The 27,024-nt window shown below is 35.2% G+C and overlaps 1 protein-coding gene across 1 annotated transcript in view; it reads right to left on the reverse strand.

The window, feature by feature from the left end:
* The window catches only part of rnf123 (ring finger protein 123), a 239,019-nt gene that overhangs the window by 157,037 nt on the left and 54,958 nt on the right, over positions 1-27,024 (reverse strand). The window contains exons 25-31 of the mRNA XM_073861959.1: positions 21,043-21,126; positions 19,131-19,238; positions 14,555-14,732; positions 14,349-14,423; positions 8,086-8,173; positions 7,508-7,595; positions 6,961-7,045 (exon numbers count right to left, since the gene is read on the reverse strand). Of these exons, the coding sequence (XP_073718060.1) occupies positions 6,961-7,045; positions 7,508-7,595; positions 8,086-8,173; positions 14,349-14,423; positions 14,555-14,732; positions 19,131-19,238; positions 21,043-21,126 (706 nt within the window). The remainder of the gene's footprint in view (positions 1-6,960; positions 7,046-7,507; positions 7,596-8,085; positions 8,174-14,348; positions 14,424-14,554; positions 14,733-19,130; positions 19,239-21,042; positions 21,127-27,024) is intronic.

Consider the following 27,024-nt stretch of genomic DNA (forward strand, 5'->3'; position numbering starts at 1 on the left):
TTGAAGCAGCGAGAGAATTCATGCATCACGTAAAAAGTCAAGATTACAGTGTCCCTTCACACACTTACATGAAAAATAAATTACATCTCTCTTGATAAAAACATGAATATTCTGTTATTATTGTTACATCCTCATTATTGCCTTTTTTCATCTGTGGAACCAAAAATATGACATTTTGAATGTTTATGCAGGTCTTAATAAAACTGAGTGTCTGTAGCTGCATCAAAAACGAAAACACCACAGTTTTTCAATATTTTACTGTGTTCTTACCTCAACTTAGATGAATTAATACATACCTATTTTTGTTTCAATACGTGCACTTAATCTTTGAAAAGGGCGTCGTGAATGTGTTAGCATTTAGCCTAGCTCCATTCATTCCTTAGGATCCAAACAGGGATGACTTCAGAAGTCACCAAACACTTCCATGTTTTCCCTATTTAAAGACTCTTACACGAGTAGTTACACAAAGTGAATTTTTAAGGGGACAAAAAATGAGAACTATATTGTATTGCGGAAGTATTCAGGAGTGATGATGTTACTGCGTGCCGAGGTCGAAGTGCTATAAACTAAGTGCTCTTCTGTCATGCAATATAGTTCTCATTTTTATCCACGTTTTATTTTGTGCCTACTTACTCGTGCATTTACTCAAGTGTTTGGTGGCTTCTAAATTCATCCCTGTTTGGATCCTAAGGAATGAATGGGGCTAGGCTAAATGCTAACACATTCACGACGTGCTGTACAAAGATTAAGTGCACACATTGAAAAAAGATAGGTATGTATTAATTTGTCTAAGTTGAGGTAAGAACATAGTAAAATATTAAAAAATGGTGGTATTTTCCTTTAGTTCTGCACTATATTATTACTCTTCTGAAGCCATACAATAGCATTGTGATTTTCTTATTTTTGGAGTTAAACTCTTTAAAACACTACTTCTTTAAGATTGTCTTTTGTGTTGCCTAAAATAACAGTAATAGACATGTGAATGTCGGAGACAATGGTGTAGTGGGCATTGCTCCGATATGGTGCAGACGCACTTGTGGTGACCCAAATTCGAATCCCGGCTTGAGGTCCTTTTTTCGAACCTGTACCCCTCGCTTAACCCTGTACTGTACCCTATAGCTGGGTCACCCTGATTTTATGTGCATTTTCAAGTATTGCATAAGAAATGAGTGAGGGAAACGCCAAATTGTGGACAAAAATAATCCCTTCATTGCAAAAAGTCTGACTGAGTATTTTTGTCTTGTTTTCAGTAAAAATATCTAAAAATTCAGATGTATTTTATTTTCTTGATGAGCAAAATGACATAGGAAAATTAGTCTAGTTTTTAGATAAAAAAATATAAAATTTTAGTAAATTTGTGCTTAAAACAAGCAAAAAAAAATCTGCCAATGGAATAAGAAAATTTTTCTTTATATAAGTTTACTTTTTTCATAAACACTTAATTCTAGAAATTTTTCCTTGTTCCATTGGCAGATTTTTTTTTGCTTGTTTAAAGCACAAATTGGCTTAAATTTTATATTTTTTGTCTAAATACTAGACTTATTTTCCTAGGTCATTTTGCTCATCAAGAAAAAGGATCTTAATTAAGAATTTTTATTTTATATTTTTACTGAAAACAAGACAAAAATACTAAGTAAGAAAGTAATTTCTTGCAGTGTTTATTCATAAAAAAGTCTTTACACTCGCTTAAGGGTGTTTTTTGCAAAAAAGAGTTAATGCGAATAATGGGAGATGGAAATGCATAAATTACTTAACAAATTAATTCTGACGTAGCGAAGATGTATTTTCTTAATGAGCAAAATGACCTAGGAAAATTTGTCTAGTTTTAAGATAAAAAATATAAAATTCTTGTAAATTTGTGCTTAAAACAAGCAAAAAAAATCTGCCAATGGAATAAGAAAATTTTTCTTGATACAAGTTTACTTTTTTCATAAACACTTAATTCTAGAAATTTTCCTTGTTCCATTGGCAGATTTTTTTGCTTGTTTAAAGCACAAATTTACAAAAATTTTATATTTTTTATCTAAAAACTAGACTAATTTTCCTAGGTCATTTTGCTCATTAAGAAAAAGCATCTTAATTAAGAATTTTTATTTTATATTTTTACTGAAAACAAGACAAAAATACTAAATAAGAAAGTAATTGCAGTGTTTATTCATAAAAAAGTCTTTACACTCGCTTAAGGGTGTTTTTTGCAACAACAAAAAAAGAGTAAATGCGAATAATGGGAGATGGAAATGCATAAATTACTTAAATTAATTCTGACGTAGCGAAGATGTATTTTCTTGATGAGCAAAATGACCTAGGAAAATTAGGCTATTTTTTAGATAAAAAATTAAAAAATTGTAAATTTGTGCTTAAAACAAGCAAAAAAAATGTGCCAATGGAATAAAAAATTTTTTCTTGATATAAGTTTACTTTTTTCATAAACACTTAATTCTAGAAATTTTTCCTTGTTCCATTGGCAGATTCTTTTGCTTGTTTAAAGCACAAATTGGCTTAAATTTTATATTTTTTGTCTAAATACTAGACTTATTTTCCTAGGTCATTTTGCTCATCAAGAAAAGCAACTTAATTAAGAATTTTTATTTTATATTTTTACTGAAAACAAGACAAAAATACTAAGTAAGAAAGTAATTTCTTGCAGTGTTTATTCATAAAAAAGTCTTTACACTCTCTTAAGGGTTTTTTTTTTGCAAAAAAAGAGTAAATGCGAATAATGGGAGATGGAAATGCATAAATTACTTAACAAATTAATTCTGACGTAGCGAAGATGTATTTTCTTGATGAGCAAAATGACCTAGGAAAATTAGTCTAGTTTTTAGATAAAAAATATAAAAATTTTTGTAAATTTGTGCTTAAAACAAGCAAAAAATCTGCTATAAGTTTACTTTTTTCATAAACACTTAATTCTAGAAATGTTTCCTTGTTCCATTGGCAGATTTTTTTTGCTTGTTTAAAGCACAAATTGGCTTAAATTTGCTATTTTTTGTCTAAATACTAGACTTATTTCCCTAGGTCATTTTGCTCATCAAGAAAAAGCATCTTAATTAAGAATTTTTATTTTATATTTTTACTGAAAACAAGACAAAAATACTAAGTAAGAAAGTAATTGCAGTGTTTATTCATAAAGAAGTCTTTACACTCGCTTAAGGGTGTTTTTTGCAAAAAAGAGTAAATGCGAATAATGGGAGATGGAAATGCATAAATTACTTAACAAATTAATTCTGACGTAGCGAATATTAAACCCACGTTATTGATCATCCAGCTGACGTTGTCTTTACCATATGCCTGGGTCTGTGTGTGTGTACAAGAAATTGCCAAGTTTAAGTTTAATAGGTTTTAAGCCAGGAGATTTTTTTTATAATAGCATGACGTCAAAACTGCCGTATTAACCTCAGCATCTGTAGTCAGTGTTCAACATTATCGATCTGGATCAATCATTATCGATCTTTCTAATAATATCGAGGATGAAGACTCCAGGGCCAGAAACGACGCTTGCCATCATTTGCCGTCAACCTCATATCATTAAAGGCTGAACATTTCCTCTTGTGTCATGTTACATGTAGCCATAAAAGCAATAAAACCACATTTACACAGACATGCACATTTATTAATATTGTCAGTACTCATGGTTAGGGGCTTTTAAATCATTGTAGTTCTGAATTTTGTCGTATTCGCTCTGAAGTGTTGTAAGGGAACATTAAAAAATGGTATACATGTAAATAAATTACATGTAATAAGTTACACGTTGAATAGTAAGGTTATTCAGGGCATTCATGGGATGCAGAGTGGGCATGGCCATAATAAAGATTTAGCTGTATTTAAGGCGTACAGGCGTGCAAATATAAAAGCCACTTAATAAAAAATACCTGGCACCTCTGATTGTTACTATAGTAAAATTATTCTAAAACATTTAAATGACAAAGTTTTAGACAGTTTACAAGAGGTTTTCAATAATAAATAAACTAGTAGCTACTGTACAACATATGGGCAGAAATTAGTTTTTAATAACCTGTACACAACTGGGATTCAATGAACACAACTAAATCTTAAGATGCTAACATTGTTTTGAGGACATTTGAACGAAATTTAACAAAAATATGGTTGGTACATTACTTTTTGTAAATGCGTCTACAGCAGCTGGTTAGGATTATAAACGACTCTTTAAATGCGTTTGTTTGCTTTGATAATGAAAAATATAAATGAGTCTCTCCATGTATTGAGCAAAGAGTGATGAAGATTTACTGCTTTGTTCTGACTGGAAAACACAAGGCATTAATTAAATCCTGTCTACTGTATAGGACCACACAAACGCACGCATAAGATTTTTAATGAGGAAGTCAAAACAGGCCAAGTAAATGGCTAAATAAGACTTAGAAAGTGTATTAATATTAGATATTGAAATAATTAATTTAATTTCCACAATCTAAAAAAACAGTGCGCAAACTAAAAGTGGTTCACTGGCTTGTAATCATAGGAGTACCACTTTAAGTGCTACATAGTACCTATATAGTACCATGTAGCACCTGTGTAGAACGATATTGTGCTATATAGAACGGTATCTGGTGCTATAGTGGTGCTATATCACCCCGGATGGTTCTTTATAGGTGCTTTATAGGTGCTACATATACGGTAGCACTAAAAATGGTTCCTCTATGATTACGAGCTTTTAGTGCTATTTAGCACAATTTTTCTTTAGAGTGCATATAATAATAATAATTTATAAAATAGCGTAATCTTAAACCAATTGATAGTTGAATGCTAAACCAATTTCTTTTAAAGTCTGTTCAATTAATTTCTTATGAATGATGTTATTGTGGGAGATGTTTTGAATATTGATTTATGTTATAAAAATGTATTAGCATTTAACTTTTAAATAATTCCCAGCCCTAAAAATGTTTGGGAAAATACTAGCACAAGTAAACATAAAGGTAAACAATCTTATTACACGACTCGTTGAAATCAATCGTGCCGCACAAGCCCTGAAAAGTGAAGCCAAAACGTCTCGATTTCGCGGCTTGGCTTCCTGCTCACTCCTATGCAGGACTGGTCCCAAAATCGCTACTGCGCAGACTCAAGACCCAAGATGTCAGTGCCCATCTATTTTTACAGACTATGGTTGGAATGCTTGATTCTGATTGGCCAGACGCTACATTTGCAAGATAACAACTGTTCAAAACGAATAACACACAGTAACCCAGATGCTGAAAATTATTTATTTATTATGAAGAATACAGTTTAATACTACACAGAACTTAAATATAAATGTGTCTTTTAATAACATATATGACATTATATTTACGATGATTAAATTCTTATCTTAAAACCGTAAATAAACGGGTTTTCCTCTCTGAAGCTCTGCATTCGTTAAAAATGGGCAAATAAAATATTTCAAATCAATATTTAATGTTCTTTACCTTTTTTGTGAGGTAAATAGCTGTGTAATAAGTTATGTGATCATTTACAGGCAGCAGTTTATCATAAAGAAATAAGCCCCTTCAGTGTGAAACAAGACCCTTTGGTTCGCATTGGGTCCTGATTACACTGTCAGGACTTTTAACTGCGATAACAACAAGCTGCCTATACATGATCCCTTACATAACATTATTTGGGCAAAACTAAAAACTTGATCGGTACTTTTTGTTTGGTTTACACTGACTTTCTTACTTAGCATTTTTGTCCTGTTTACAGTACAAATATCAAAAAAAAAATAAAAAATTCACTACACTTTTTTGAAAATACGCTCATTTTCCAGCTACCCTAGTTAAAGCAACACTATGTAATTTCCATGTAAAAATGACTTGCAGCTCCCCCATGTGGTTGAAAAGCGCAACAGTGACTGGTATCAGACACTCTCCTGCAGGCAGGGGGAGGGGCGGGGCGGGGCTGTGTTTACTACCCTCCACTGCGACTTTTAGAGTGTGCTTGTAGCAGCTAGGAGGCTGATCAGGTTGCAGCAACAGTACAATTTGTCCAGTTAAAAGTTGTTCTATCACTGAAATAATTTTAGAGACATTATTTAAAGGTAAAAAAACTACATAGTGTTGCTTTAAATATTTGATTTTTATCGTTTTGGAATCCATTCAGCCGATCTCTGGGTCTGACACTACCACTTTTGGCATAGCTAAAATGGCTGCAGGAGGCGCAATGATATTACACAGTGCCCCAAAATAGTCCCCTGCTATTGAAAGTTACTAAGGGGACTATTTTCGGCTGCTGCATAATATCATTGCGCCTCCTGTAGCCATGTTACGACAGCAAAGTCCTTGATTATTACGCCGGAATGAGAGTATAGTTCCTAGCCATATCTGTCTAGAAAATCGCAACTTTTATTTTTCTGTCGGTCTTAGTACATAATGTAACTACAGAAGAGTTAAGTTTTAAATAGGGAAAATATTGAAACTCTTTGGTCATTTTTAGCGTGATGCTAATGGTCTAATTAGATTCAATAGCTTATGCTAAGCTATGTTAAAAGTGGTACCGCCAGACCCGGAGATCAGCTGAATGGATTCCTCTAGGGGAGTTGGAAATGAGAATATACTTTAAAAAATGTCCCTTTAAATCAAGATGTATGGATGAGCAAAATGACCTAAGAAAATAAGTCTAGTTTTTAAAAAAGAAATATACAATTTAAGTGAATTTATGCTTAAAACTGAGGAAAAAAATTGCCAATGGGGTAAGAAAAAAATCTTGAAAATTTCTTGAACACTTAATTCAAGAAAAAAATCAGAAAAATGTTCTTACCCCATTGGTTGATTATTTATTTAAATTGTATATTTTTGTCTAAAAACTAGACTTATTTCCTTAGGTAATTTTGCTCATCAAGAAAATACATCTTGATTTAAGATTTTTTAGATATTTCTACTGAAAACAAGACAAAAATACTAAGTAAGAAAGTCATTTTTGTGCAGTGTATAGCCAAAAGTATTTCTGATGAAATAAAGGTGAATAACTCACTCTGCAGGCTGGGTAAGTTGGCATCCTCGGGTTTGGTCTTCAGCAGGTGAGGCAAGCGAGTGTACCTGTAGCCAAAGCCACAACCCTAAAGACAAGACAAAGACAATCTAAAGTCACATATAAACAGCAAAGAAATTATTATAATTTAAGATTTTGCCATTTTCATAACAAAAAAACTGAACACTTGAACTAGAAAAATGAGTCAAAAAACAGACTTTTCAGACAAATAGACTGAGTAAAGCTTTCTCTGGAAGATATGGAACAAAGATTCGAGAACAAAATAAATGTTAAAACAATAAAATGGGAGTCGCTGGTTCGTCAGAGCCTTTTTATGATGTTACAAGGAAACGGCAGCAGTGATTTTTCGCATAATGGCTTTAATGTAAAGCCATTTACATCAAAACCTATTCTGAGCTGGAGTCTATTGATGACATCATGAGGGTGGAAGGGTAAAAAGAAGATGAAAAGAAAGATGGATAAGGAGAGTAGAGGGGCTTGAGAGAAATTATGGGAGTTAGAGAAAAAAACGAAAAATGATGCAACGTACCCTCCAGAGACGAACCAGAATCCAATTGGTTTGAGCCCAGGGTCTCTGTTCATATGGAGCCAGTAAGTTCCTCATCATAGCCATCCGCCTGAGAGATATCACATTATATTTAACTTTGTCCATTAATGTTGTTATGTATATAATAAAAACGTACGAGACAAAGCCAATATAAACCAAAGAAAAATGGATTACAGAGCAAAAAAAGCTTTCATATGGCAATATCGCACTAATCTGATTAGTCCGGGTTTGAGGTTTTGGTTTTTCATCATCATGCATGTTTACAAGTTATCATACTAGACAATGTTTATGAATGTTGCTTCATTGCATGCTTCTAGCTATTTAAACTTAATTTAATATGTTACTGCATTTTAATATATGTCCGAACGCAATTCATAATGCAACTCGAGCACAAATTACACTTTTAGGAGTCGCTATAGAGGACATCCGCATAACCCTTTTTCTTTTAGGTCTACTATTGTGATCTTGTCCAGTGAGTTAGGTGAAGTTGGTTAACACAACTGATTTAACAGCACAAACATTTAAGCTATTGTGTTTGCTATAATAACAAAAGCACTTACTGATCCTCTGGGATCCTCTCGACGGCTCTCAGGGACTGTGGATAACACACATAACTGGCCAAAGCCTGCATCAGAGAATCTTTAATATCTGGGAAGTAAAGGGAAAAACATTTAAATGAAAGTAAATGTCATGTGTTATGTATTGAATTACTTCCTATTGAAAGTTAGGGTTGCACATCAAATATATCTGCCTTTTTATTCAGATAATCATAATAAAATACACTCTAAAAAATTTGCTGTAATTTTGCAGCTGGTTGCCAGTAACTTACTGTAGAAGATAAAGTCAAAAAATGTTTCATGTTCATTTAACTTTGAACAAAATGTTGCCAGTAAATAACATAAATGTAAAATCTACAGTAAGTTACTGGCAGCTAGTTGCCAGTAATACCCATTAATACTGTAATTTCTACAGACATTTTTTAAAGTGTAAAGTATACTTCAAGTCAGAAGCTGGTCGCATTGGTGAGAGGGACATTTTCATTTTAGAAAATTTTTTTTTATCTTTTTTCCTATAAGATAAGAAACTAGACATTTTTAAAGCTGCTAAAAGTGAATTTTGTTAACTCTACACTGTAAAAAAATTCCTTAGAAATTATAATGTTATTGCAGCTGGGTTTCCGGTAATTTACTGTAGATTTAAATTTATGTTATTTACTGGCAAGAGTTTGTTCAAAGTTAAATAAATTTTAAATATTAACAAGTCTTTATCTTTACAGAATAAAACTATACAAAAACAGCCTCATGCAAAGCATTCTGGGAACCAGAAATCATCCTCAACCTTTTTCTGTTTTTTGCTTCAGATTTTGTTTCTCAGAATGTTTAACTTGATGCTGTTTTTTTAGTTTTACCCTGTAAAGAAAAAGACTTGTAAATGTTAAATGTTCATTTAAATTTGAACAAAATGTTTACAGTAAATAAAAAATATAAATCTAAGGTAAATTACCGGCATACATATCATCATGACCTTACAACGAACAAATGAGGACAAAAAAAAACTTTACATTTTGATTCGTCTTTAAAAAACTTTGAATTTTAAAAGCATTAACAATTTAACACTTCACATATCTCTTCTGTTAAGATAAAAAATCTAAGTTTAGTTAATGACAAAGAGGAGTGACATTAACATAAAAATAAAATTTAACAGTGGATGGCAAAAAAAAGAGTGCTTAAATTATTAAGGGAGCTGAAAGTAAACCACAGTCGTGTTAAAAAACAAATGCTTTTTCTGTGGGAAGTCTTGTTTAACAATAAACATTTGGTAACGGACCACACGAAAAACAAGATAAATGTGAAAAAAACAATTATTGGATACATCTGCATAACAGAGTGTGGACATTACAATAAGCCTGCATATGAAACGCAATTCAAATAAATGGGTCGTGTCTAATAACATCTGTTCATTTGCATAGTACTTCACTTCTCGTGAATCATGAGTCGGGTGTATTTCACAGTCTTAGTCTTAAACAGATACATCAGGCAAACGACTTCATGTTGCCAGTGAGCCGAGAAAGAGGAAGCTTTTAATTACACCTTCACGTAAGAAATGAACCAAAGTGATGAACAGTACATGCCGCTGGCTATATTAAGTTACAGAATTCCCATTATAACAGTCAAAAAACCGAGTTCACATATTACTGTTCACCTTTTGAGCTTTTTCTGCAGGTATTGAGAATAAAAAATTAACAGAGAGAGAGAGAAAAGAATAGGATCTATCTGCACTTGATAGGTAGGTAAGTAGATACAGACAGACAAATGGGTAGATAGACAGACATAGACAGACAGAAAAACACAGACAGACAGATTGACAGGTAGATAGAAAGACAGACAGATAGCAAGACAGACAAACATGTAGGTAGGTAGATAGGAAGATCAAAAGACAGATTGGCAAGATAGGTATATAGACAGGCAGACAGACAGGTAGATATATCAATAGACAGACAGACAGACAGACAGACAGACAGATAGAAAGACACAGACAGACAGATTGACAAGAAGATAGATAGATAGATAGATAGATAGATAGATAGATAGATAGATAGATAGATAGATAGATAGATAGATAGATAGATAGATAGATAGATAGATAGATAGATAGATAGATAGACAGACAGACAGACAGACAGACAGACAGACAGATAGCCAGACAGATAGCCAGACAGAAAGAGAGATGGATAGACAGACAGACAGGCAGACAGACAGAGGTAGGTAAATAGGAAGATTAAAAAATGTAGGTATGTAGATAGAAAGATATACAGACAGGCAGTCAGATACAGTAGGTAGATAGACAGGTAGACAAACAGACAGAAAAATAGACAGACCGAAAGATAGATAAGACAGACAGGTAGATAGATAGACAGGTAGACAGACAAGCTGAAAAATAGACAGACCGAAAAATAGATAAGACAGACAGGTAGGTAGGTAGATAGACAGGTAGACAGACAACCTGAAAAATAGACAGACAGACACATAGATAGATAGACAGACAGATTTTGGTAGGTAGATGGAAAGATATTCAGACAGGCAGGCAGATACAGTAGGTAGATAGACAGGTAGACAAATAGACAGACAGATAGACAAGCCGAAAGATAGACAGACAGACAAATAGGCAGATAGGTATATAGACGGGTAGACAGACAGACTGACAAATAGACAGACAGATAGATATACAGACAGGCAGGTAGATAGACAGACATACAAATAGTCAGACAGGGCAGATAGACAAATAGAGAGCCAGACAAACATGTAGGTAGGTAGATAGAAAGATATACAGACAGGCAGGCAGATACAGTAGGTAGATAGACAGGTAGACAAATAGACATACCAATAGACAGACCGAAAAATAGACAGACAGACAGACAGATAGGTAGACAGACAGACAGACAAATAGACAGACAGGCAGGCAGATATGTAGATAGACAGGTAGACAGACAGACAAATAGAGAGACAGATAGATATACAGACAGGCAGGCAGGCAGATATGTAGATAGACAGGTAGACAGACAGACAGACAGACAAATAGACAGACAGATAGATATACAGACAGGCAGACAGATACAGTAGGTAGATAGACAGGTAGACAAATAGACATACAAATAGACATACCAATAGACAGACCGAAAACAGACAGACTGACAAATAGAGAGACAGATAGATATACAGACAGGCAGGCAGGCAGATATGTAGATAGACAGGTAGACAGACAGACAGACTGACAAATAGACAGACAGATAGATATACAGACAGGCAGGCAGATACAGTAGGTAGATAGACAGGTAGACAAATAGACATACAAATAGACATACCAATAGACAGACTGAAAAATAGACAGACAGACAGACAGATAGGTAGACAGAGAGACAGACAGACAAATAGACAGACAGGCAGGCAGATATGTAGATAGACAGGTAGACAGACAGACAGACAGACAGACAGATAGATATACAGACAGGCAGGCAGGCAGATATGTAGATAGACAGGTAGACAGACAGACAGACTGACAAATAGACAGACAGATAGATATACAGACAGGCAGGCAGATAGACAGAAAGACAAATACTCAGACAGGGCAGATAGACAAATAGAGAGCCAGACAAACATGTAGGTAGGTAGATAGAAAGATATACAGACAGGCAGGCAGATACAGTAGGTAGATAGACAGGTAGACAAATAGACATACCAATAGACAGACCGAAAAATAGACAGACAGACAGATAGGAAGATAGACAGACAGACAGACAAATAGACAGACAGGAAGGCAGATATGTAGATAGACAGGTAGACAAACTGACAAATAGACAGACAGATAGATATACAGACAGGCAGTTAGATAGACAGACAGACAGACAAATAGTCAGACAGGGCAGATAGACAAATAGAGAGGCAGACAAACATGTAGGTAGGTAGATAGAAAGATATACAGCCAGGCAAGGCAGATACAGTAGGTAGATAGACAGGTAGACAAACAGACAGAAAAATAGACAGACCGAAAGATAGATAAGACAGACAGGTAGGTAAATAGACAGGTAGAAAGACAGACAGACAGAAAAATAGACAGGACGAAAGATAGACAAACAGACAGGTAGGTAGATAGACAGGTAGACAGATAGATAGACAGAAAGATAGACAGACAGATACGTATCAGACAAAGAGACAAATATATAGACAGGTAGACAGACAGGCAGTTAGATAGACGGAGAGATACAGATAGATAGATAGGTAGATCAATAGGTAGATTGATAGACAGACAGGTAGACAGACAGACTGACAAATAGACAGACAGACAGGCAGGCAGATAGGTACATAGACAGGTAGACAGACAGACAGACAGACATATAAAAATAGAGACAAAAAGAGAGATAGACAAGAAAGACAAATATATAAACAGGCAGTTAGATAAACAGAAATACAGGTAGATGGATTGGTAGATCAATAGGTAGATTGATAGACAGACAAACAGGTAGATAGACAGACAGATATGTAGTTCAATAGACAAATATATATATAGACAGAAAAAAAAGAAAGAAAGAATGAGAGAAAGATAGAGAGAGTCAATGCATTAACACAGGAAATGTCTTGCAGTTTGAAAATTCAGACCAGGCTTAATTTAATTTTTGTGTCATCAATCATAATGGCTCGGGCTTTTCTCTGTCTGGAACAAGATAATGTAATTAAATACAGCTCCACATGGTAAGAAAGCACCACATCTACAGCAGGTCCACATCTAAAGAAAATCCTCCCATTCAACGATCATGAAAACATTGTGCACATTATTTAACTGTACACATTAAAACATCTTTCAAATGGGTAAAACACACTTGAGATTTCATTCATGTCCATAGCACATTGAAAGAATTATTTATAATTTATATTGGGGTGATTCTCAGGAAACCATTGAAACACCACGGCACTAATGATTTTAGCTTTAAAATGTGTAATATAGTAACATTAAAAAGCATCAGAATTAACACAATACTGTGTTCTACCTTGCACAATGTGTGATTTCAACATAAGAATTTATAATTGTAAATTTTATCTCATTTTCTGCTGAAATTCTCATTACCGCAATGTGTCCGGCTGTGTTTGAACATGCGCTATGTTGTGATTTAATCAAATTAACACAAAAATATTAAGAAAAAAAATAAATTGATGTTTTGACTACTTTAGATGACAGAAAAAATATTTACTGAATATTCATGTATAATAATAATGAAGAAAAATTAGGAAAATGATGTGTCCATGCCTGATGTTCTCATCCTCCGCAACACTTTTTCAGAACAGTTTAAGCACACATACAGAATTTTAATAAAGTTTGATTTTGAGTGACCAAGCACATGGACCAGTTACTTCAAGATGGCTACCAGGTAAGATCATTTTTTTACAGTTAATTTGAAATATTGTCTTGTCAGAATGCTTACACGACATTTTGATTATCATTACCGCAACAGATGCTTATTAAATGTTAATTTAATTAATAGAAGCATAATACTTTGATTTTAAATGCATGTGCAGAATCTCCAAATTATGTTCTTTCAGGTTTGTCATGTCATTTTGAAAATATATCAGTGTTGATGTTTTCTGACTGTTGCGGTAATGAGATTTTTTAGGACTAATTTTTTAAATTATGTTACAAAAAGTGTTAAATGATAAGTAAAAGTTTTTAAATTAATGTTCCCATTTACTCCAGACTTTGTTTTTCAATGTCTGGTGGGAAAAAAAGTAAATTTAAGCAATTTTTACATTTTCATGCTTGACATTTTTAAAACCAAGTTTTCGTGAGAATCACCCATTGACTTTGTTGGCTGCTGTAGTTTGGAGTCAGCAAGATGAGGGAATCTTTGCATATTAGACTTTTGGGGTGTGCCCCTTTTTAGCTCAGTGGTAAAGCATTGCGTTAGCAATGCAAAAGGTTGTGTGTTTGAAGTCGAACCCACACATACCTATAAAAAATGTATACCTTAAAATGCGCTGTGAGTCACTTCGGATAAAAGCATCTGCCAAATGCATAAATATAGATGGGCGCAATTTACTTTCCACTTTCCCTCCACAACATTTTCCTTTCATTTAAGTGGCATAAAAACTGATCAACATGGAACATTTGCAGAAGTAAAATGTATAACTATTACTCAGACAAACAGTACAAATAACTACAACAATGGGTGACCTACACCAATGGGCACTTTCAGTTAATGGGATTTTTTTCTCTTTAGATTTTGATCTGGTGGACAGTAAAGGGAGTCTTGCTTATGGGTCTGTGTTACTCTCACCTGTACCAACGATCCGCGGATCTGCAAAGTGTTTGGAGAGAATGGCAGCGAGATGTGTGAGCGTGTCCTCATAGCCTGAGAGTAAAATACAAGCAACACAAACCTCAATCGCAAGTAAAACAGCACAAAAACAATCCCAAAATTGTTGCAATATAGAGCTAAATGATGTATGAAAGCTAATATAAGCAGTAATAAATGCTAAAGACCTGGCAGTTCTTCCATGCAGTTGGATGGGCTAAAGTAGTTCTTGAGGGCGCTGTAGCTGTTCATGGCCACGTTGAGGTAGAATTCTGGCATGAATGCGAACAAGGAGCCTGTGTTGTCCGCATGCTCGATGGTGCGGATACATACCCGTAGGAGCCAGTACACATCCAACATCTTCTCCTGCATTTACACAGATTTGGTTAAGATAAAAATTATTACCTCTTGAGGAACTTGTAAGCATGCAAATGAACCAGCTTGCGATATTAATCAAGGTTTCTTGTACTAAAACAGTCATTTTAGTGACTTGTATCACTCTCTTGCTTGGACACTTACTGAAAAAAGTTGCTACTGTACCTTTAAGACTTCTACACTGCAAAAAATGATTTTCAAGAAAAAAATGTTCTTAGTTTTTTTTTGTCTTGTTTTCAGTAAAAAATATCTTAATATTCTTAAATTAAGATGCTTTTTCTTGATGAGCAAAACGACCCAAAAAAAATAAGTCTAATTTTTAGACCAAAAATATCAAATTGAAGTGATTTTGTGCATAAAACAAGCAAAAAAATCTGCCAGTGGGGTAAGCAAATTTTACTTGAAATTTTTTTGAATTTAGTGTTTAAGAAAAATATTCAAGATTTTTTGCTTACCCCATAATCGCATTTTTCTGTTTTAAGGGGCACATATTATGCAAAATCCACTTTTACGAGGTGTTACAAGGTGGACATAAAGTAAATGGGTGTTGTGTGAGCAGAAAAAGCCTACAATGAAAAAAATTCACCCTCTACTTCTTTTTTAACTCTTTCCCTGCCAATGACGAGTTGAATTAGTTTTTTTTAAGAAACCTACGCAGAAGATCTGTTCTTTCATTTGATATATTGTATTTTTATATATTTAAAGAAGAACATTTTCTGGAAGGCATTAAACTTTTGTGAAAACATAAAAAATGTTGCCGCTGACTGGCAACTTTTTTTAAACACTGGCGGAGAAAGCATTAATTCCATTTAAACCAAAGCTGTCTTATTATTTTCTTGTTAATGTGACATCACACCAACAAAGCCCCACCCACGGCCACTGACTGATTGTTTAATTTTAACCCAAAGCTTTACTTAATGTGTTTGTTAGCACATTGTAGCAGTGGCAGCCGGTGACTTCTTTTTTCAAGGGCGCTTGATGCGAAGTTCGTCACAACATCTATGTAGCCCGTCATGTGTGCGGTTCCTTTTTTCAAAAGTGTTCTGCACGTCGAGAGATCCTGTGTGCATCACGTGTCTTGTCAAAATACTTACATTTGCCATATTCTCGCATAATCTCATGCATAATCAAAGTTTACTGTTAAGGGAGTGTCTTGCGTTTATTTTGTGAACCTGAGCATCTCTTTTATCATAAATGGTTTTGACGCGTGTGCAGCAGGCCCGTATTTTGACAAAACACGTGATGCACATGATTCACATGACACAACAAACACATATTTTGAAAACTTATATGAAATAAGCACCCCGTGGATGAGCAGTCACGAGCCGCCACTGCATTGTAGCCCTAATGCAGCTAAAGATCTCTCAGACTGTATTCACCGCAATCAGATCTTTTTTAATCAAAAGCACTGCCAACCAAATAGTGGCATTTTAGACATGCTATAACAAATGATCTTTACAGACATATTCTAGGCACACCCGAGACTTATATTACATCTTGTAAAAATGGCCATAATATGTGCCCTTCAATAAACAGTCTGAGTAGACTGGAGTGAAAGGCTATTTTTAGTTAACTTACTCCCCGCCAGCCTTTAAAAAAAAGTTGCACGGCAGCATTTTTCGTGAAACTTTTCTTCTATAAATATATAAACTAGTGCTGGGCAAAGATTAATCACGATTAATCGCATACAAAATAAAAGTTTTTTTTGCATAATATATGTACGGCAGTGGCGAACCGTGAGTACTTCAGCTGGGCCTTCAAAATATGCAATGAAGTGCAAATGCCTCTCCATGCGCAATTACGCATGGCGCAATAAATGAAAGTCACAAATTTAATGGATAGGTTCTACTTACTACACCGACTTAATTCTTAAAAACAGGAAAATGGAGAAAAGTGAGCATGGGGGAAAAAACACCAAAATAAATTGAGAGTAGTTTGTTTTTCATAAATTTTAAAAGTCAGAATATAATACTAGGCTATTCGTATTTCGTTAAATCATACAGTGAACGTGTAACAATTCTGAGCACGCAAAGTTAAATTACAGAATAGGCATCGTTTGCCTTTAAATGCAGTTTTAAAGTTTAAAATTACTTTAATCTAACTGATAAACACAAATACAGACTCTGCTGCTCTGTAAATTTGCATTTAATTTTTGTTTTTTGTAAATATATATTTAGCTGTAGGATAGCTTGTTAGTCTCTTTCATAAGGGGAAATATAGCACCCTGCGTTCTCAGTGCACCTCCTTGTGGCTTATAACTGTTATATTTTGCGGGCTCGCAAAATCCCTAGCCCGAGCCCCGGTGAATGTTTTTGCATTCTCTGAGATTTAGTTAGGTAATTATATTGTATGTAATTCGGCGTCGCCTGCAGTCATTACTATCCTCAAGTAAAACTGTCAGGAAGTGAAAGTATAATTAAACCCATTATTTTTCTCGTGTTCACGTCTGATATGCGCAGCGCAGCTGCACGCGCATCTCTCGGCTGTGCTCTTCGCGAGTACCCGCTTAAGTAATTTCGTTTTTACCTCAGCCCTATCAAACTAGCCACAACGTCAATCACGTTTTCTGCCATTTACCTCGACCACTCTCACCGCAGAGATTCGGGCCATTAGACGGTCTATGATTAGGACTTCTTCTTTGTTGTTTTACGGCAGCTCGCATCCAGCGTGTTGCATGATTAGGACTTCATGAAGGCTTACAATGCTTTGTTTTTTACCCGCCCACTTGAAATCAAAGCGTGATTGGTCGATTTGCCCGTCACTCTCCACACCAAAACACATAGCTTGGCCTTCCTTGGGATTCTTGAAGTCCTAACCAATGAATGAGCCAGTTTACCGGGCCTTAATAGAGACAGACGATTCTGATTGGATATGAACCTGACAGTAAGCTTAACGTTAGAACATAGATGAGAGAAAATATATTACATGTATTAAATTAAATTAAATATAAATTTAAACATGTAAAAACATATTTTTATTGAATACTTTATTATTTATTAGTATTATTATAAAAAATATTTTTATTAATTTTTTTAGGCCTTCTCTGAAGGCGTAGAAGGCCCTGAAGGTTCCCCACTGATGTACGGAGCCCCTAAGGGGACATGGAGCAAAAATTAGTTTAGTTTCGCGAGCGCACGTGAAAGTATCGCGCGCACGTGAAACTAAACTTTTTTTTAAAATTCTGCACATAAGGGTTTCGCATGAGCACGCGAAGGTTTCACGTGAGCACGCGAAGGTTTCACGTGAGCACGCGAAGGTCCCACGTGAGCACGCGAAACTAAACTTTTTTTTAAAATTCTGCACGTGAAGGTTTCGCGTAAGCACATGAAAGTTTCACGTGAGCACGCGAAAGTTTCACGTGCGCACGCGAAACTAAACTTTTACAAAAAATTCTGCACATAAGGGTTTCGCGTGAGCACATGAAACTACACTTTTTTTTTTACTCCAATGTCACCGTAGGGGCTCGGTATATAAGTGTATGCTGTGTGTAATTATTATGTATATATAAATACACACACATTCATGTATGTATTTAAAAAACATTTACATGTGTGTATATATTTATTTATATTTTTATATATATTCTATGTGATATATAATTGTAAAAAAATTATATATAAATAAAAAATTCTGAAATGAGTATATGTATATGTGTGTGTGGTTAAATATACATAATAATTACACACATTACACACACATATATTATGCAAAAAAATCACTTTTATTTTGTATGCGATTAATCACAATTAATCTTTGCCCAGCACTAAACATACAAATAAATCAAATGAAAGAACAGACCCTCTGTTTTCAAACAAACAAACAAAACGGGAAAAAACTTTTAATTTGTTCTCTTTTATAACCTCTTAAATATGGGTAGGTTTCTTCCAAAATACAAAGATTTGAGCAAAAAGCTGAAATAATTGCATTTTTGCAAAGGAATTTTGTTAGAAATCAGATTCAGAACGATTATCAAAACATACATGGAGTTTAAAATGTTTCAAATTAGTTTATGCTTCAGTTTTTATACATTTGATATTGGATAATAGCAGAATTACAGATTACCGTAAAAACTGGTCAGGAAAGCGTCATGGGCAGGGAAATGTTTTCTCTTAATTGACAAGATAACTCGTCAATGGCGAGGAAAGAGTTAAAAAGTGCAAGGAAATTAATTTTTTTTTTTGCATGCAGAAAAGTTCAGTGATAAATGCAATGGCTTGTACAGTATACACTCCTACTTTTCTCCAATTGCTATTTTAAAGAACAGTTTCAAGGGCATCTCACAGTTCATATGAAACACCTAAAAATACCTCAATAGAAATGTCAGGAAATAATTTAAATGCTACTTTTCCTTCACAGTTTGTTTAACCAAATGTTTCTCTGTTGGGGTACCTTGGAAAAGATGGTGACGTTGATCCAGGCCAGCCTGCGACTCAAGTGGTTTAACTTTTCAGCAAACACTCTTTGGCTCTTTTGCAACTCCTCTAGAATATCCGCTTTCTGCAAACAAAATAAGATCATCATAAATAATTCAATTTGCATTGCTGAGAAAAATATCAGGGATGCTTACTCTTGCAAAACAAAATGCTTGGCTGTTATTGACGGATGCCAGCACATGACTATGCTGTAGCTAAGGTGTTCCCAGTTGCTACTGTATGTGGCTGCTAGCAGAACTGGGGTATTTTGGGGGAGTTTCTTTCTGGCTCAAGGTCAAAAGTTTTTTTTTAGGATTTTCTGAACCTATTTTATCGTCTGCCAGGCAATACAATCTGATTACTTTAAGTAATCCCACAGTGCCAGACAAAGTAATGTGACAGTATATTACTTAACCATGTAAAACCCTCGGTTGTAATATTACAACATCAGTTTAAAATGTAATAAAGTATACCTGTACATGTTTTTTTCTCTTTAAAACCACATTTACACAACTAAAAAGTCCTAATGTTTAACCCTGCAATGATTTTGAATGGTAGACTTTGTAGATAGGTTTGTTTTCCTGGCCGTGAACTTTCAAAACCTGCAAACCTACCTTGAAGAACAAACCCTTTTTTAATGGATTGAATAAATCAACAATCATTTAAGTAAAATGCTTAAAATATTTTTTTCTGTGATTAGTTATGTGTCTAGATCATGCAGATTTTAAGATATAGCTAAATGTTTTGATTCTATTAGATATTGAGCTTATGTCATGTCAATGTTGTAATTTTACAACGTTGGGTCTGAAGGGTAGCAAAATGTACCTGTGCACCTTGCACATTACATTAATTTGCTGTACTTGTAAACTGTTAAAAATTTACTTTTTAATAATTTTTATGGCAACAAAATATAATATTGATGTTAAATGTCTATTTTAAGGTTTTAATCAAAGAGTACTAAATACGTTTAAAGGAAATAAATTATTTATTCGAGAGTTTGAAAGTATTTATGTGGCAATATTTGAAACTATCTGTATCTTATTATTTATAAAATATTCTTTGCTGGTCCTTTTTTCTTGTCTGGGCTTTGTTTGCTCAAATATCTGTTTGCTGCATGAGGGTCAGGCGATAATGTTCTGGAATGTGGGGAGGGGGTATAGGTGATGTTAGCATTATAAATAGATGACAATAAGCTTGCCAGAAAGTATTGTGTACATTCCGTGGAATGGGTGAATCCTTTGAAATGTATATATGTGATTGGAATTGATTTGCATCAAGTTTAATAAGCATGGAAATAATAAGTGTGTTTTTTATTTCAGAATGCTACTAGCCAGGACTGTCTTATCTACAATGTGTATGATGTCATTTATATCATCCAAATTTGAAAAAAGTGACTCTGATATAACTGATGAGGAGGAATGTGGTGATGCCTCTCAACTATGAAAGAGAAATTAAAAACTTTATGCCCATATGATAAAGATTATTCAAATCCTTATTCAACTGTAAGTATAAACAATATTAAAGGCGAAGTGCACGATTTCTGAAAACAGGAGTGTGGACGACTTCCAAAACACACTTGTAGCCAATCATCAGTAAGGGGCGTGTCTACTAAACGACATTGTTGCCTGGGTTGCATATGTGTGGGGCGGGTCTATCAAAAGAAGGTCTAGATTTGATTGGGGTAGGGGCATGATTGTTTAGGTGATTATAAATGTCAACATTGGCTTTTAGAGATCACGGACCTTGCCTTTAACAGTCGTGATTGCTTAGGGTATACCAAAAAATATCTTAAATAGATAAATATTTTACAAATTCATCCTGCAACCAATTTATATGTTTATGCTTGTGTAGTAGATACATGTATAACATGGTCAACGTGATGATCTTACTTTGCTTGAGCATTGGGCGATCTTATCCTCTGTGTCCTTAAGGGCAACTGTGTATTCATGAATATCATCAGATATGACCACCATCTGCAGAAAACATACAAGCAAATATACAAAACAGTATCAAACTTCAGGCTCTACAGAAAGCTTCAGAAAATTACTCTTCGTCTGCTGGAGTCCAAAATAGCCACCAATTTTAGAGGAAGGGGGAAAATTATTATCCTGTAGGCTTAGGCATGGTTTAAATGCGTCACACAAACATTTCTAACGGAGTTGGAATTTCTCTTCACAAGACACAAATGTGCACACAATAGAAGTGTAAATGGGTGATTCTCACGAAACCATTGAAACGCCACGGCACTAATGATTTTAGCTTTAAAATGTGTAATATAGTAACATTAAAAAGCATCAGAATTAACACAATACTGTGTTCTACCTTGCACAATGTGTGATTTCAACATAAGAATTTATAATTGTAAATTTTATCTCATTTTCTGCTGAAATTCTCATTACCGCAATGTGTCCGGCTGTGTTTGAACATGCGTTATGTTGTAATTTAATCAAATTAACACAAAAATATTAAGAAAAAAAATAAATGGATGTTTTGCTAGACTACTTTAGATGACAGAAAAAATATTTACTGAATATTCATGTACAATAATAATGAAGAAAAATTAGGAAAATGATGTGTCCATGCCTGATGTTCTCATCCTCCGCAACACTTTTTGAGAACAGTTTAAGCACACATACAGAATTTTAATAAAGTTTGATTTTGAGTGACCAAGCACATGGACCAGTTACTTCAAGATGGCTACCAGGTAAGATCATTTTTTACAGTTAATTTGAAATATTGTCTTGTCAGAATGCTTACACGACATTTTGATTATCATTACCGCAACAGATGCTTATTAAATGTTAATTTAATTAATAGAAGCATAATACTTTGATTTTAAATGCATGTGCAGAATCTCCAAATTATGTTCTTTCAGGTTTGTCATGTCATTTTGAAAATATGTCAGTGTTGATGTTTTCTGACTGTTGCGGTAATGAGATTTTTTAGGACTAATTTTTTAAATTATGTTACAAAAAGTGTTAAATGATAAGTAAAAGTTTTTAAATTAATGTTCCCATTTACTCCAGACTTTGTTTTTCAATGTCTGGTGGGAAAAAAAGTAAATTTAAGCAATTTTTACATTTTCATGCTTGACATTTTTAAAACCAAGTTTTCGTGAGAATCACCCAAATGCTTCGCCAACGGACTGCATATGTATGGTCTGGTTGTACATATTTAAAGGTGCCAAAGAATGCACTGATACTAGGGGTGTAATGGTTCTCTGTAACATTTTTCAAAGATCCAATGCCAAAAACTTTATAGTAACATATACTTGTGTATCTTTCGAAATGTCGAAATGACATGTAAAATCAAGCCATGTTCGAAGCATAAACGCTGAAACCATTAAACATAAAATTTTAGTGAGAGTAGATTTCAGTGTGTTGATGACTTAAAAACTAATCACTGCACAGCTCATTTTCATCCGAGCAACTGCTTTAGGCCATTCCCAAAATGTGCGACTTTGTCTGGATTATTTATTGAGACTGCGGTCAGACGGCCCTCTCACGCTCAGCAGAATGAAAAATGCATTAGAGTTTGATGAAATTACGAGGTACAATGGCAATATTTCTTCACGCTGTGGCTGAATTGTACCATATATAAGTAATAAAGCCAAGTCGTCTGACTGCACCGTGCCAAGCCAATTAAAAAAGTCTTTATGAAGTCTGTGTTAATCAAATCAGGCAGTTTTGCTTGACAGGCTACAGCGGAAACCTCATCAGGATCCAACCGAGTTCCTCAAAAAGTCTCAGTATGAAACAAGGCACTCTTAATTAATTTACAAAGCCACGGTAACTCTTTAGTATCAGTGAGCCATCACTTCTGTAAGAAAGTTACTTTTGTCGTGACACCAGTGCAACTGGTTTAAATTCGAATTCAAGTTTATTTGTAAAAGACATAGGGTACATCTTAAATCTAGTCCCTGACTAAAATGAATGTTTGAGCTGTCTTAAAGGTCCAGTGTGGGTTTTTTAGCAACATCTATCAGTGAGATTGCAGAAGTCTACAGCTCACCCCTCAATTCTAAAATACAAAGAGAATCTACGGTAGCTGCCACAGGACAAACATATCGTCGTCTGAGACAACATATTGTAGGGAAAAAATGTGCTCTGTAGAACAGTTTGTCCATTTAGGCTGCTGTAGAAACACGGCGGCGACTTCCATGTAAGGGGACCTGCGGACGGTGTATGGAGGTAAAAATGTCTCATTTAAAGGTAAAAAAAACACAATACAGTTTATTATGTAAGGTCTTTATACACCACTGACAATATAGTGTTGTCAAGAGATCCTTCTAAAAGTCCTACATTGCTCTTAAAAAAATTCCAGATACAGTAATTCACTCACCACCATGTCATCCAAAATGCTTATGTCTTTCTTTGTTCAGTCGAGAAGAAACCATGTCCCTTGAGGAAAACACTCCAGGATTTTTCCGATTCTAATGGACCCCAACACTTAACAGCTTTAATGCAGTTTAAAATTGCAGTTTCAAAGGACTCCAAACGATCCCAAACGAGGCACAAGGGTCCCATCCAGAGAAACAACTGTCATTCCTGGCAAGAAAAACAAAAATCTGCACTTTTAAACCACAACCTCTCACCTTCCTCCGGTCGTGTGACGCGCCAGCGCGACCTCACGTAATTGCGTAATGACGTCGAAAGGTCATGTGTTACATATACGAAATGCACATTTGCAAACCATTTTAAACAATAAACTGACGCAAAGACTTTAATTAGTATCATTCGACATACAACAACATCGGAACGGTCATCTTTCTCCACACTTGTAAACACTGGGACGTAGTTTCGCATACGTCATCCGTGACCTCTTGACGTGATGACGTATTACATGAGGTCGCGGTGGCGTGTCACACGACCAGAGAAAGGCGAGAAGTTGTGGTTTAAAAGTGCATATTTTTGATTTTTCTTGCCAAAAATGACAATCGTTTCGCTAGATAAGACCCTTATGCCTCGTTTGAGATCATTTTGAGTCCTTTGAAACTAGGGATGTCCCGATCAGGTTTTTTTGCCCTCGAGTCCGAGTCATTTGATTTTGAGTATCTGCCGATACCGAGTCCCGATCCGATACTTCTATAATACATAAAAAAAAGAATAAAGAAGAGCGAAAAAACAGAATCAGGATGTTCCTTATGTCATGCCGCACGCGTTGCTGTTTCTGTGTGGAGTCAAAAGAGTATAACTCTGTGCCAGTGCATAACTACAGATGTGTTAAAAAATAATGAGAATATATATAGTATATGTACAGGGGTTAAATTGGGATTTGTTTTGTGGGGATGCTCTGTTGGGAGGGAGGGTTCGAGGGGTAACATGTTTAATTCTGATGACAGCAAAGCCACTGGTGTGTTTCAATTACATTTTGGACCTCTGATAGGATTTTCAGGAAGTTTCAGTTTTAAAGCTTTGCCACAGGTTGACCCAAACTTTAAAACCTGAACTTTAAATTATGCAAATCTATGAGTCTGACACCCTATATGCATGTCGTAGTTAATTTGCATAATCAAAATACATTATTTTATTAAACTATACAATAAGTTGTATCCAGTTATCTAGTTAACATATTGTAATGAGATGAGTGACATGGCTAGACATACTTTAATACTTTGTTTCTAGACTTCTATTAAGTTTCTTCGACGTGTGCACCATTCTTACCTCTCTCTCTATCTCTCATCTCTACAGTAATGTCAAATGATCCTGCGCGAATGCGCATTCTTGAGGTTCTGAGTGAAACGCTGCGTCTGAGCACATGGTGACAAAAACGATTAACGCGTCGTTTAAATAAGCGGTAAAAACCCGGGTTTGTCGTGGGTTTCTTGCACGCACCAGTGTGAAGCCTATAAATAAAAACACATCAACAGGCTTGTTCGACTTCATGCGGCGCCGCAACAATCGACAGCCGGGTGACGTCAAACTACCGCGAGAGTGATCTGCGAAATCATAAGGAGGAGTTTGCTTTCAAATCGCTCTCGCGGAACTTTAACGTCATTCGGCTGCCTATTCTCTTCTCGTCAGTTCACACGCACCAGCGCAGCGCGTACACTGGCGCGGAGCAGAGCGAGATCTTGATGGATTTTAAACCCTGCATATGTATCCGAGTCCTGACCGGGAGGTAACGTCCGATTCCGATCGAGTCTGAAACCACGTGATCGGGGCCGATTTCCGATCACGTGATCGGATCGGGACATCCCTATTTGAAACTGCAATTTTAAACTGCATTAAAACTGTTAAGTGTTGGGGTCCATTAAAGTTAGAAAAATCCTGGAATGTTTTCCTCAAAAAACATAATTTCTTCTCGACTGAACAAAGAAAAACATTTTGGATGACATGGTGGTGAGTAAATTATCTGGATTTTTTTTAAGAAAATGGACTAATCCTTTAACTAAAATCAGCTTGCACTGACATATCTTAAAATATATAAGTGGCAGTGTTTTGTCTCAATATGCACATCAGTAATGTTTTTTGTAAGGTATGTTTGTAAAAACTTAACTTACTTAAATGTCCTAATATAACTAAGCACACACGTGCACACTTAAGACTAGTTTGATTGTTTAGTTCTCCATCCATCCTCAACTCTTGCCTCATTGTTCAGTTTATTTGTAGTTGTTTTTTTTTCACAAATCACAAACCAGTGACATCACTTAAGAACTTGGCAATTAAAGACTTAAAATCATGGATTTTTGTAAACATTTTGATCAGTTGATTAACAGATTTTTGCAAAAATATTTGAAAAAAAAAATCTGATACATTTTTATAGACGTTTAAGTTAGTGGCTTTTTAGGCCACGAATACCCCCAAAGGGTAGTAAATTTGCCCACGGTATAAACAAAAATGGCCAAAAATGGCCTCAACAACCCATAAGGGTTAAGATCATGAGAAACATGACATGACATATATGTGTATAAAACCAAAATTTATTTGTGTTCAGCTGAAGATTCATCTTGGCTGGCATGAGGGTGAAATAAGAGTACATTTTTATTTTCAAGATTTCTTTAAGCTTGTCACATATCCTGAGTTGACCCACCGAGGATTGACACTGTACTACCACAGTCTGAATTGAATGCATTGACTAATGGTGCTTTTTCATTGCATAGTACCCCACGGTTTGGTTTGGTTTAGGTCAGCATACTTTTTGGGGCATTTCCATTGCGTAACAGTACATAGTACCCGATACTTTTTTTAGTACCACCTAAGTTGGGGTTCCAAGCAACCTGAGCTGATACCAAAACATGACGCGAAAACACTGTAGATCACTGATTGGTCTGAGAGAATCGTCACTACAAGCATCATCTCTATAATGTAAAAGATTAGCTTTACCTTCATGCTAGCTTGCACTGTCTCGAGTAAACATGTTGTCATCTGTGCATTGCTGTAAGTTCCCAAACTCCCTTTTAGCGATGAAAAACATCCACAGGTTGTGACTTAGGAACACCATAACAGTTTTTTTCAGACTTGCAGTTTGTGGCGGCACATTCACGACGCACATGTCTGCATATATGCTTAAATGCAACTTAAATGAGGTTCAGCGGAGCGCATCGACTGACGCCAAGCGTGTTTGTACAGAAACTGTCATGTGGACCGAGGTAGTGATATAAGCGATGTGCAAACATTTATTTGTGGTGGTCAATTTTAACTTTGTGGCGGACTGAGAAATAAATAAATGTATGGGAAGGTACAACAACGCTCTCACTTGTATGATGTCACAGCAGTAGGCACCACAAATATAACGACACGCCTATATTCCCTCCCACTGCGAAGTGTTACTAACTCGATGGAAAAGCTAACCAAGTCAAAGTGAGGTGAGCTGACCCGACCTGACTCAAACCAAACCGTGGGGTACTATGCAATGGAAAAGTGCCATAA

This window comes from Misgurnus anguillicaudatus, chromosome 23 (genome assembly GCF_027580225.2).
Source record: "Misgurnus anguillicaudatus chromosome 23, ASM2758022v2, whole genome shotgun sequence".
In the NCBI taxonomy this organism is placed as follows: Eukaryota; Metazoa; Chordata; class Actinopteri; order Cypriniformes; family Cobitidae; genus Misgurnus; species Misgurnus anguillicaudatus.